The following is a 12,493-nucleotide window of genomic DNA, read 5'->3' as shown; positions in this document are numbered from 1 at the left end:
ATTCTCAGTTCACAGACACAAAATTCCCCAATGGGCCACCTGCTAGGGAGAGAAGCACTGTTTATAGTGAGTCCCTCACAGCAACATACCCTCAACCACAGTCACCGTGAGCAGAACCCATATAGGTGTAAGGAATGTGGGGGAGCCTCCCCATGTTCTCAGCACTGTGGTGTTCCCTTAGAAAACCGCAGTCGACAGAATCCCCAGAAATGTCAGCCCCAAGAACAAAGTGTGACTCAAGGGTTACTCCATCATGACCACATGAATATAAATTCATGAGCGAAACCTTTTGCATGTGAAGCATGTGGGAAGGCCTTCGATCAATCATCACATCTTATTTTGCATAGGAGAATTCATACAGGATAGAAACCTCATGAATGTCAGACATGTGGGAAGGCCTTTATTCAGAACTCTAGTCTTAATGGACCTATGAAAACTCATAGTGCAGAGAAGCCTTCTATATGTCAGGAGTGTGCTAATGCCTTTACTCGATCCTCAGGCCTCAGTATACATAGAAGTATTCACACTGGAGAGAAACCGTATATATGTAAGGAATGTGGGAAGGCCTTTGCGAAAGCCTCAAATCTTATTGTACATAGGAGAATTCACACAGGAGAGAAACTGTATATATGTAAGGAATGTGGGAAGGCCTTTGCTCAATCCTCAAGCCTTGGTGTACATAGGAGAATTCACACTGGAGAGAAACCGTATATATGTAAGGAATGTGGAAAGGCCTTTGCTTTGGCCTCAAGACTTAGTGAACATTGGAAAATTCACACTGGAAAGAGACCCTATGTTTGTAAGGAATGTGGAAAGGCCTTTATTTTGGCCTCAAAACTTAGTGTACATAGGAGAATTTACACTGGAGAGAAACAGTATATATGTAAGGAATGTGGGAAGTCCTTTGCTGAATCCTCAAAGCTTAGTGTACATAGGAGAATTCACACTGGAGAGAAACCGTATATATGTAAGGAATGTGGGAAGTCCTTTGCTGAATCCTCAAAGCTTAGTGTACATAGGAGAATTCACACTGGAGAGAAACCGTATATATGTAAGGAATGTGGGAAGGCCTTTGCTGGAGCCTCAAAACTTACTGTACATAGGAGAATTCACACTGGAGAGAAACCGTATATATGTAAGGAATGTGGGAAGGCCTTTGCTGGAGCCTCAAAACTTACTGTACATAGGAGAATTCACACTGGAGAGAAACCGTATATATGTAAGGAATGTGGAAAGGCCTTTGCTACAGCCTCAAGCCTTAATGTACATAGGATAATTCACGCTGGAGAGAAACCGTATATATGTAATGAATGTGGAAAGGCCTTTGCTTTGGCCTCAAGACTTAGTGAACATTGGAAAATTCACACTGGAAAGAGACCCTATGTTTGTAAGGAATGTGGAAAGGCCTTTATTTTGGCCTCAAAACTTAGTGTACATAGGAGAATTCACACTGGAGAGAAACCGTATATATGTAAGGAATGTGGGAAGTCCTTTGCTGAATCCTCAAAGCTTAGTGTACATAGGAGAATTCACACTGGAGAGAAACCGTATATATGTAAGGAATGTGGGAAGTCCTTTGCTGAATCCTCAAAGCTTAGTGTACATAGGAGAATTCACACTGGAGAGAAACCGTATATATGTAAGGAATGTGGGAAGGCCTTTGCTGGAGCCTCAAAACTTACTGTACATAGGAGAATTCACACTGGAGAGAAACCGTATATATGTAAGGAATGTGGGAAGGCCTTTGCTGGAGCCTCAAAACTTACTGTACATAGGAGAATTCACACTGGAGAGAAACCGTATATATGTAAGGAATGTGGAAAGGCCTTTGCTACAGCCTCAAGCCTTAATGTACATAGGATAATTCACGCTGGAGAGAAACCGTATATATGTAATGAATGTGGAAAGGCCTTTGCTTTGGCCTCAAGACTTAGTGAACATTGGAAAATTCACACTGGAGAGAGACCCTATGTTTGTAAGGAATGTGGAAAGGCCTTTATTTTGGCCTCAAAACTTAGTGTACATAGGAGAATTTACACTGGAGAGAAACAGTATATATGTAAGGAATGTGGGAAGGCCTTTGCTGAATCCTCAAAGCTTAGTGTACATAGGAGAATTCACACTGGAGAGAAACCGTGTATATGTAAGGAATGTGGGAAGTCCTTTGCTGAAGCCTCAAGCCTTCGTGTACATAGAATTCACACTGGAGAGAAACCCTATATATGTAAGGAATGTGGGAAGGCCTTTGCTCAATCCTCAAGCCTTACTATACATAGGAGAATTCACACTGGAGTGAAACCGTATATATGTAAGGAATGTGGAAAGGCCTTTGCTGGAGCCTCAAGACTTAGTGTTCATAGGAGAATTCACACTGGAGATAAACCATAATATATGTAAGGAATGTGGAAAGTCCTTTGCTGAAGCCTCAAACCTTTGTTTACCTAGGAGAATCCACACTGGAGAGAAACCATATATATGTAAGGAATGCGGAAAGGCCTTTACTTCATCCTCGCAATTGACTATACATAGGAGAATTCACAGTGGAGAGAAACCGTATATATGTAAGGAATGTGGGAAATACTTTGCTGAAGCCTGCTGATTTTCACCCGGGCTGCACCTATGCCAGTATTCTTGTGCTTGGAATTGCTTGTGTGTTAACTTGTAAATAATGGGTCATGGTGATGAAAATAAGGAGGAAGGTGACTGAATGTTTATTCAGATACAGAAACACCCTCCTGCTCAGAACTCTCATGGCTCACTACTCTGTTATTGTTTGCTATGCTTCTGGCTTGGCCCAGTGGGGCTGGTTAGCGGGAATTATGGCAGAAGTCAACCAAGATGCAGCATTGAATACTTTGAAAATGGAAAAATAGGTAATCCTTCATTCTTCAGTGTTTCCTGTGTTAGGATTTGGGATGCTTGAGCACCCTGGTTTGGCAACTTGAGTGCCAGGTCAAGCCAGCTTTTTTATTACTTGTTCTGGATATCCAGGCTTTAGTGGATGTGGAGCTTTTGAGGGGTGCATTGGGTGCTGTTCTGTCGCTCAGGTGTCATGGGTGGGGTGCGTTATCCTGAGGGCCCCTGCAGCCACCTTCGATCCAGGTCCAAGACGGCACTGGAGGTTGGACACATGGACTTCAGGCCTTGGTGTGAGGAGCCTGCAAAGAGTGGAGGTCTTGGTCATCTCGTTCCTCCCTACTGGAGACTGTGAAGGACCCTGTTTGGAGCCTTTGGACTGGACCTAACACTTATCGAAACTCCAGATATGTTCACAGGCAGCCCCCAAAGGAAAGGGACACTTTTGCCGTCAGTCATTTTCATTGGCTTCAGTGCTGGGTTTGGCACTTTGGGGTGTGTTTAGACAAGTGAGAGGTATATGCCTTGAAAATTTACTCTTTGGATTATAATTTTTTTTTTGGCTTTTTGTGTCACATTCAGCGTTTCACATGGGTTTCTCCTGACTTATGCACTCAGGAATTACTCCTGGTAAAGCTCAGGGGACCATATTGTTTCTGGGATTCGAACCCGGGTTGGTCACGTGCAAGTCAAACCTCTTACCCGCTCTGCTATCACTTCAGCCCCTCTTTGGATTAATTTTAATAGCTGCTTTTATTCAGGGGAGTTGGAAGGGATTCTTTGATGCACAAGGTTTACTTCTGGTTGTGCATCTCAAGAATTATTCTGTGGTGCTGCTGGGTACCTATAGGATGGGGAGGCTAGCATCCTAGTCGCTTCACAGTGATTCCAACCCCACTATTGGTGTTTTTTTCCCCATATATAGAATTTCTACAACCCGGGATTATGGTACCGCCAGCAGGTCAATCTGTGCCTGTAAGGCGACTGCATCAGCAGCCTGATGGCACCATCAGACTTCCAGATACTCCAAAATTGATGTTGTGCCTTTGGCCAGACTCCAAAAACTTTGGGCAAAGTCTTCCAAGAAAGTAAACAGCCAAAGTTAGGTATGTGCAAGACACACCAACAAACCATTTCCTGCTCAGCTATATAATTGGAGGCAAGGTCTCTCTGGTTCCTGATCAAACCTCTTAAAGGCTATGATCCCAGAGACTCAGAGATAAATCTCGGAACCCAGCGGCTTTTCGCAGAGATGTGTCCTATACCCGCAATGAGCTACCGGCGACAGACCACCACAAGGGGGAAAGGGTGTGTGTCTCCGCCTGATCCCACTTGGTGGCTCGGTGGCCAACATCTTCCAGAGGCCATTGGAGAGACAGGTTTGGGCCTGCAGTGACAAGACATGCAAGGCCTCATGGGATTGGGCTGGACTCTGCACTTTCCTCCCCACCTCAATGAGACCCCGAGTCGCTGCCCATGTATGAACTCTCTGGCTCTTGATCACTCTGTTTAATGGCCATGATCCCAGGGTCTCAGAAACTAATTTCGGAACCCAGTGGCTTTCAGAAGAAATGTGTTCCGTCCCCACTGTAGGTTACCTAAGCTGGGTATTTCAGGTGGGAATAGGTTTTGTGCCTGGCGGTTCAGTGGCCGCCATCTCTTAGGGCTTCTGGACGGTTAGGTTTGGGACTGCAGTGAGGAGACATGCAGGGCCTAATGGGATGGTGGTGGAGCCGGCCCTTTTCCCCCTGCCCCAACGAAACCCCGAGTTGTCTGGCGCCTACGATTGACCTCTATGGCTCGTGATCAAGGTGAGTAATGGCCATGATCCCAGAGATTCAGAGACAAATCTCAAAACCCAGTGCCTTTTAGCAGAAAAGCATCTGGACCCTGTAGTAGGTTACTGTCCCAGGTCCACCCCAGGGGGAATTGGTGCTGTCCCCCAACTGCTCCTCCTTGGCGGCTTCGTGGCCTCCATCCACCAAAGGCCTTTGGAACGTCAGGTTTGGGCCCACACTCACGAAGATACGTAGGGCCTTGCAGGATGAGTGTGGAGCTGGCCATTTCCTCCCCACCCCAACAAGAGCCTAAGTCATTCCCACGAACCGCCTCTCTGGCTCGTGATTAAGCTGTTTAATCGCCATAATCCCAGAGACTCAGGAACAAATCTCGGAACCCAGCAGGTTTTTGCAGATATTCCTCCAGATTTAGTTGTTAAAATTTCAGAATCCCAAAATTATATGTTATTTATAACCAGCAATTGAAAAAGAATTGTCTACTGTTGCGTTTTCACCAGATCTAAGTGCCGGAGTAAAATCCCAAATAATAATGATGGGTCTTGTGTCAAAATATTGAATGTAATCAAAGTAGAGAGAAGAATTGGAAATTATCTGCCCCACAGGTAGAGGAAGGCTATGGAATGGAATTATACTTGGGTTTTTAGTGATGGAAAATGGGCATGGTGAAGGGGGACGGGTGTTTCATTGTATGACTGAGACTTAAACCTGAAAGTTTTCTAAGTGCTCTCCCATTTTCCCCCGTTTTCTCCCATTTATTTAGAAATGGCCAGAGTAATTGTAGAGCAAGTAGGATGCTTACCTTGCATGTGGCCAACCCAGGAGTCCTTCAGTCCACAACATTTTTCATTGCTCATTGGACATTGAGCGTCCCCTTCTCATTCCTAGAACATGTAATGTGGGGGTGTGGCATGGGGTAGGGTGTCTTCTCCACGGAGCTGTTCATTACGGAGAGATCCAGTGCTTTGCTTTCTTGACTTTGTTGTGATTCTTCCCTATCTCTCAGGTATGTCAAGTAGTCCATGTGTTTCAAGGCTCTTGTTTTCCCAGTTGTATAACTGGCCAGACTGTACAACTAAAGGGTCGGGTACCCTTTCTGGACCCTGCTCAGTCAATCTGACACCATGCATATATTTGCCTTTGAGTCATTGTCATGGGTTTTTGAAAATGGGAAGAAATTGAGTTTTCTTTTGTTATGGGGCCTGGTGATGCTCAGCAGTTATTTCTGGTGGTTCTCGTAAGTTGCTTTAGCAGTGTGTAAGGATCAAACCCTGTCAGCCTCATGCTAGGCAAATGCCTACCTACTGTACGCTTGTACGCACCAAAAAATGTTTTATTGTGTGTATGTTAAATTGTGACTGTGAGCCCATTGTGAAGTTAATTAGGACCAGAACAGCAGTGCATCACGGAGGGTGCTTGCCTTACAGATGCCGCCTACCTTCGATGTCCAGCACCCCCTATGGTATCCCAAGCATCACTGGGTAAGATTAAAAACAAAACCCAAAAGGATTTTTGGGGGGATTGCCGAGCTCCTCCCAGCAACACTTCCCGCAGATTTTCCTTTTCTGTAGGCTTGCTTGGACTGTGAGAACTATGGAGATGCCCTCCACCTGTTTGGTCATTCAGCTGCATTCCATTCAACATTGGACTAATTTTCATTGTGCATTTTGTTTGATTTCAGAACTCAAATCACCGGTTTAGGATATGACATTACAGCAATTTCTTTAGGGAACAGGGGTATTGCATACAAGTGTGCTGTAAGATTCTCTTGTTGAAACTATTATGCCATTGGAGTGCTCAGTGGACCGAGCATGCGACTTGAAAGGTGGGGTCCGGCTCCATCCCCACAAGCACATCTATGGTCTCAGCATCACAGGAAAAATATCGGAGTCTAATGCTGAGACTAGAGGGTCTTTAACCTCAGTGGGTGCTGAAATCTGGAAATTTATTTTATTGTATTGTTTTTTAAAGTCTTCATTAAAATGCCAGTATTTTCAATGTTATTGATAGTTGTGTTTAGGCGTACAATCATTGAACACCAATTCCTGCATCAGCTTCCCTCCACCCGTGTTCCCGTATTCCCTCCCCACCCAGGTGCCCACTCTGCCCCCACCTGTCATCTGGAGAAGCACTTGACTAGGTTTCAGTGGTTACAGCTTAGATCTCTTGTTTTCAGTTCTCTTGCATCTGTGTTTTGGGTAAATGGCTACACCCCTCACTCAAGTCACTGGCATGAATGGATCCCTGATCCCTGTAAACTTCTGGGTCTCTTCCGCCCCAAATTTCTTTCCTTCTTTGTCCGGCTTCTCTCTAAACACTGGAATCAGGGGTGATTTAAGCAGCCCCTTTACATTACATTTCCACATCCAGTGTTCGGTACTCCACAGATGAGTGAACAGCATCCTGTTTTTGTTTCTTTTTCTGGCTAACTTCACTGAAGACAGTATCTTCCAGTTCCAACCATGTTGCTGCATAAAACCAGTAATTCTAAAACCTAAAAAATATATCAATTGATCAATTGATCTCCCTTTTTTCATCGATTTATTCGAGTGGGTGTCAGTAACATCTCCATGCATGCCTATTGCATGCTAGTGTAGCCCAATGGCATCTCTTTGTTCTAGGAACATGGAGAGCCTCAAACTGATTTTTCAGGGTCTTGAGGAAGAAGTCTGAACATCTTGTAGGTGGGCGTCCACGCAGTCTTTTGACGTCCCGTGGAATTCAGTCAGTAATGGGTCTAGGCCAGTGGTTGTCTGTAAACCTCATTTCGTGTCCAGCCCATCTGATTTTTGATGCCTTAGAAGATCAGACAGCATCCCTGATTCTTGACCGTTGATGGATATCAGAACACCGGATTCTATCTCTCATTTGAGTGATGCGTGATATTCCAAGCATAGCTCTTTCGATTCTTCTTTGAGAGACCCAAGTAGCGTTCTCATCCTGTTTTCATAGGGCCCAGGTCTTTAAGGCATATGTTAATGCAGGAAGAACAGTGGAATTGAAGATATGTGCTTGAATCGGGAGGTTCTTTGACCTCTTAGTTATTTCTTAAATGCTCTTGAAGGCATTACAAGACACTCTCATCCTCCTGCGAAACTCAGGTGCCAGGTCATTCATCATGTTTCTTTCTCGAACTAGGTATATATAACTTGCATTCGGAGATGGTGGTTCCATTGAAAGCGAATGGAGGATCAGAAACGAGGCTGTTTCTAATAAACATTGTAATTGTGATGCTTCATAATTCAGCTGTAGTCCGACCTTTCCACACTCACGGTCGAAGTCGGTCATCATTTCTGCCTCTTGGCTGATGTTGGGTGTTAATTAGAACGATGTCATCAGCAAAGCAGAGGTGGTATAGTTGCCGACCATCTATCTTCTCTCCCATTCCTTCCCATTCCAGTCGTCGAATGATGTTCTCAAGGGTGGCAATGAAGAGTTTTGGTGAAATGGTATCACCCTGCCAAACCCCTCTCTTGACATGGATAATTACTTCTTTGTAGAGTGGTCAGATCCTCATAGTGAATCTGTAATAGAGCTCACGGAGGATCCTGATGTATTGAGTTTGTACACCCTGATTGGCTAGGGCTTCTATGACTGCTTCTGTCTCCATAGAAGCAAAGGCCTTCTTTAAATCAATGAACATTAGACAGAGTGGCATCTTGAACTCCTGAGAAACCTCAATGAGCTTAGTAATCGTGTGGATATTGTAGATGGTACTGAATCCTTTTCGGAACCCACCTTATTCACATGGTTGTTCTTCACCTAGTATTCTGCTAATCCTATTCAGGATGACTCGAATGAACAGATTGTAGTTGAGAGACAATAGGCAGATTGGGCGATAGTTGCCAATGTCGTGGATGCCTTCCTTCTTGTATAGTAGTACGGTCTTGCTGGTTTTCCATTGGGATGGAACCTTGCATTCAGACAGCGTGTGAAGAGCCGAGCCAGTGTATTGATGAGTACTGATGGTAAGTTCTTCAAGTGTTCAGGTCTGATCTCGTCTGGGCCAGGTGTTCTTTGTTTCTTTACCGACGAGATGGCATGTTGAATTTTGAAGGGAGAACATTTGGAATGATATATCCATGGTGCAGAATGTGGTATGTGGGCAAGTGGACATGGCTATTAAAGAGATCTGAGTAGAAGTCATGAATAATCTTCTCCATTTCCCTTCTGGATGATGTGATAGATCCATCAGGATGTCGGAGGGGAGTGATCTTGGTCTTGTAGTTGGTGAAGGACAGGCGGGTATTACAAAACCTTTTCCCAGCTTCTGCCGCATCTTACAGCATTGCTGTTCTCCTGTTTTTGAGGTCATCCTTGATGGCTTCTCTGCATTGTTTTGCCAGCTTGGATGTTCGCTTGCGGTTGCCTGAGGCATGTGCCAAGCCACATTGGTGAATAAGTTCAAGAGTGTTCAAAGAAAGGCAGTTTTTTCATGGTTATCTCTCTCGGCCCCAAGAGTCCCAGCAGCAGGAATCCCTGAGCAATGCTGGTGTGACCCTCTCCCCACGTATGTTAATTAAAATTCTCCTTAACACACCCTAGTTTCTCTGATTGCTGTTACCTTCACCCCAGACATCTGGAGATGCTGGAGTTGAATCTGGCTTCTGCCACCCTCCTCCACGGAGAACAGAAGAAATGGGACTTCTCATGTGTATAAGAACCTCAAAACTCAGGACGGAAGATGGCACCCTGAGCAACGCGGCGTGCTGTGATTATGTGGAAGTGGGGTCTGGAGACCTTTAGAACTGAGTTGGTTGGATACATCGTACTGCAGGAAGGCAAACCTCTCCTGTGTCACTCTGTTCGCTCTCGGGTAGCTTGCTCTGGAGCACTGCTAACTGGGTATCCTTCCACACATAGAGTGAGTGGGGCAAGCCCCAGTCAGCAGGGACACCCGGACACAGATCCCCAGTTTACTCCCTGACAAAGGCCCAGTCAGACGCGGCCAGGGCCGGAAGATGCTGGACTCTCTCATTCCCTCTCTTACTTTGAGGGTGTAAGAGAGTTGAATCCATCACAGGTGACTCCTCTTGGCACACGGACCCCTCGAGAATGAAGCAGCACCATTGAGGTCTGGGGTCATCCCCCAACCCCCATCCCACCCCACCTGGTCCACACCTCCTGATCTGACTATATTATTTGAGTGAGGGGGTCAGAAGCAGTGTTCGGGGGCCCCACATCATTCTGGAGTTCGACTTTGGTTCCCACACTTGGGGAACCTCCACTTGCCCTGCTCCCACAAATGTCTGGGAAAGCCAATGAGCGGTCTCCCTCGAACAGAAGGGAATCCAATCTAGGCTTTTACCTAGGTCAAAGTCCCGTTGCTAAGGACGTTGCCTAGGCAGGTTGAGAGTGGTGATGATCTTCTTTGAAATTCTTTTCCTGGCCTTTTGTTTCTGCAGGCGCTTCTCTGGGTCTCTTACTGGCCATAGGTGAGGGCGTGATCAGGCCTTAGTTCCTGTTTTATTCAAGGTTGGCCTTCACAACTTCAGAGCTATTCCTGGGAAATTTGCTGCCTTTACCTTGGGAGGGGGAGCCTTCCCTATCTGCCTGCATGCCTACATCAATTCCCTCCAAACCATTAGGAGTTGCTGGACCTTAGGACGTTAGGAGACCTCAACCCTGGCCCCAGAGGAGTGACTCCTGAGTGCAAAGGCAGGAATAAATAAGCCCTGAGCACTGTTGACTATGTCTCCCTCCCCAAAGATGCAAATCCTAAGTTTCCCGGTGCTTCCCAGGTAGCTGATTACTCCCTGTGGTACCAGGGGACCATGTGGTACTGGAGGTGGGCCCAGAAAAACCATCTATAGGAAGAGAAAGCCTTGATCACAGGGATCACTGAAATTGCTCACAACTACCCCAGCTTCGAAATGGAACATTGAAGAAATCATGTGTGCATGGTCTTGATGCAAACAGTTACAACATTAGAGACAGGATCCCCATGGGGAAGAACAAGGTGAACTGGCCTGAAGACTTAGTCTGGGATTTACAGTAAAAGCCTTGCTTGCTCTCAGAGCCCAGAGAAGTAAGTCTTAAAAGCCTTATTTGCTCTGGGGGCTGGAGAGATAGCACAGCGGGTAGGGTGTTTGGCTTGCACACAGCCAACCTGGGTTCGATTCCCAGCATCCCATATGGTCCCTTGAGCAATGCCAGGAGTAACTCCTGAGCGCAGAGCCAGGAGTATCCCCTTGTATCACCAGGTGTGACCCAAAAAAGCAAAAAGAAAAAAAGCCTTATTTGCTGTCAAAGCCCAGAGAACTAAGTGTTGGGATATTTGTCTCTTACTGTGTTTATCCAAACAACTACAAGTGTTGATACCTTATACAACTAGAGGAAAAGATAAAAGCAACGTAGATGTCCCTAGGAGACAGAGTGTCTCCTTGGGTAAATCTCCCCATGAGAATTTACTCTGCCAAATGTTTATCTGCGTAAATGATCAGTCACCCCTCTTACCTGTCCCTTTTCGATGCCAGGGTAGCTCACAGCTCTCCTGGGTCCATCCAGTCTCTTGCTTTTGGGGTGCTAAGAACAAAGGGCAGATGAGGCTTAAGTCTCATAAACATGACAATGCCCAGGAGTATATAGTATCTGCAGTTAATTAACTCTGAAGTTACAAAAGCATAATATTGCCTTCCTTTGTCTAGACAAAGCTGAGGACTGGGGGCATGGCCATCCCAATCCTCCCAGCACAATCTTCCCAACTTGGGACTGCACTGGTCCTTGTTCAGGAGAAAAAAAGGATATTTTTCTAAAGTAAACTGTAGAGGATATAATGGAAAGAGAAAGTCAACATTTTATTTACAAATACAAAATCCAGAGATCTCTGGAGAATTTGACTTTACAATTCACAGGTTGTGATTAGGGAAAATGGGTGAATAATGTATAGGGGAAGCAGAGCACAGGGAATTAAAGATGAACACTAAGGAAATGGGTGTGATTGGGATGGGTGTTACTCAGTAAGCCTCAGCTCCTTGTAGCAGATGAGAAATGATGAACCAATGTTAAACCTAAATTGTTTAGAACTAGAATCCAACCATGGTAAAGGATTTTGTTTTTTTTAAGCAAGAAAGTTTTGGTTTTCCAGGAGTAAGGACATTTGCTCAGGAATCCCACTGGGTGTGCTAGGAGCACGTTTACTTAGGCCCGGAGCCATAGTACAGTGGGTAAGGACTTAACCATCCAAGCTCCCAGGTTCTACCCCTTCATCCCATATGGTCTGTACCATAGTGATTCCTGCGTGTAGAGCTAGGAGTAAGTCCTGAATCTGCCGGTTGTGGTCTCAAAACAAAAATCACACAAAGTTATACTTATATATACACATATATATGCACAATGGTGAAAGAACAACAGGGATTCAGGAGAAACTGTGACTTTCTGTAGCACAGATAGATAAAAAATATGGGATTATTTTTTCTTTTTTGGGTCAAACCTGGTGATGCACAGGGATTACTCCTGGCTTTGCACTCAGGAGTTACTCCTGGCAATGCTCAGGGTACCATATGGGATGTTGGGAATCGAACCCGGGTTGGCCGCTTGCAAGGCAAACACCCTACCCACTGTGCTATATCTCCAGCCCCAAGAATAGGGGATTTTTAAGGACCAGAAATTTGACTCTTTTAATGTTTCACTCTCAAATTTGTCTTTGTACATCATTTTCCCCCCTTCAGTAGAATTTGCCTTTTTTCTTGTTATATTTTTCACCACAGCCTACAGTGCTCAGTGTTTACTCTTGTCCCTGAGCTCAGGGATCATTTGACAAGAGTCAGGGTAACATTCTGTGTTTAGATATCATTGATTCGATGTTAGTTGACAACTGCAGGATCAGGGGACTTCTCCTT

General features: G+C 45.2%; 1 protein-coding gene across 1 annotated transcript; it reads left to right on the top strand.

Annotated features, from left to right (window-relative positions):
* Positions 1-975: 975 nt before the first annotated feature.
* On the top strand, positions 976-2,088 carry LOC130022340 (zinc finger protein 345-like; the record flags this gene model as incomplete). The annotated part of the gene is made up of 2 exons (XM_056113089.1): positions 976-1,404; positions 1,489-2,088. Coding segments are annotated over 2 exons (1,029 nt in total), but the record flags the coding sequence as incomplete, so codon positions are not given.
* Between the last annotated feature and the right edge of the window lie 10,405 nt (positions 2,089-12,493).

This window comes from Sorex fumeus, unplaced genomic scaffold (assembly GCF_029834395.1).
Source record: "Sorex fumeus unplaced genomic scaffold, SorFum_2.1 ptg000019l, whole genome shotgun sequence".
NCBI classification, from domain to species: domain Eukaryota; kingdom Metazoa; phylum Chordata; class Mammalia; order Eulipotyphla; family Soricidae; genus Sorex; species Sorex fumeus.
The sequence above is the reverse complement of the archived record's forward strand: the minus strand, read 5'-3'. Positions and strand labels throughout refer to the sequence as shown.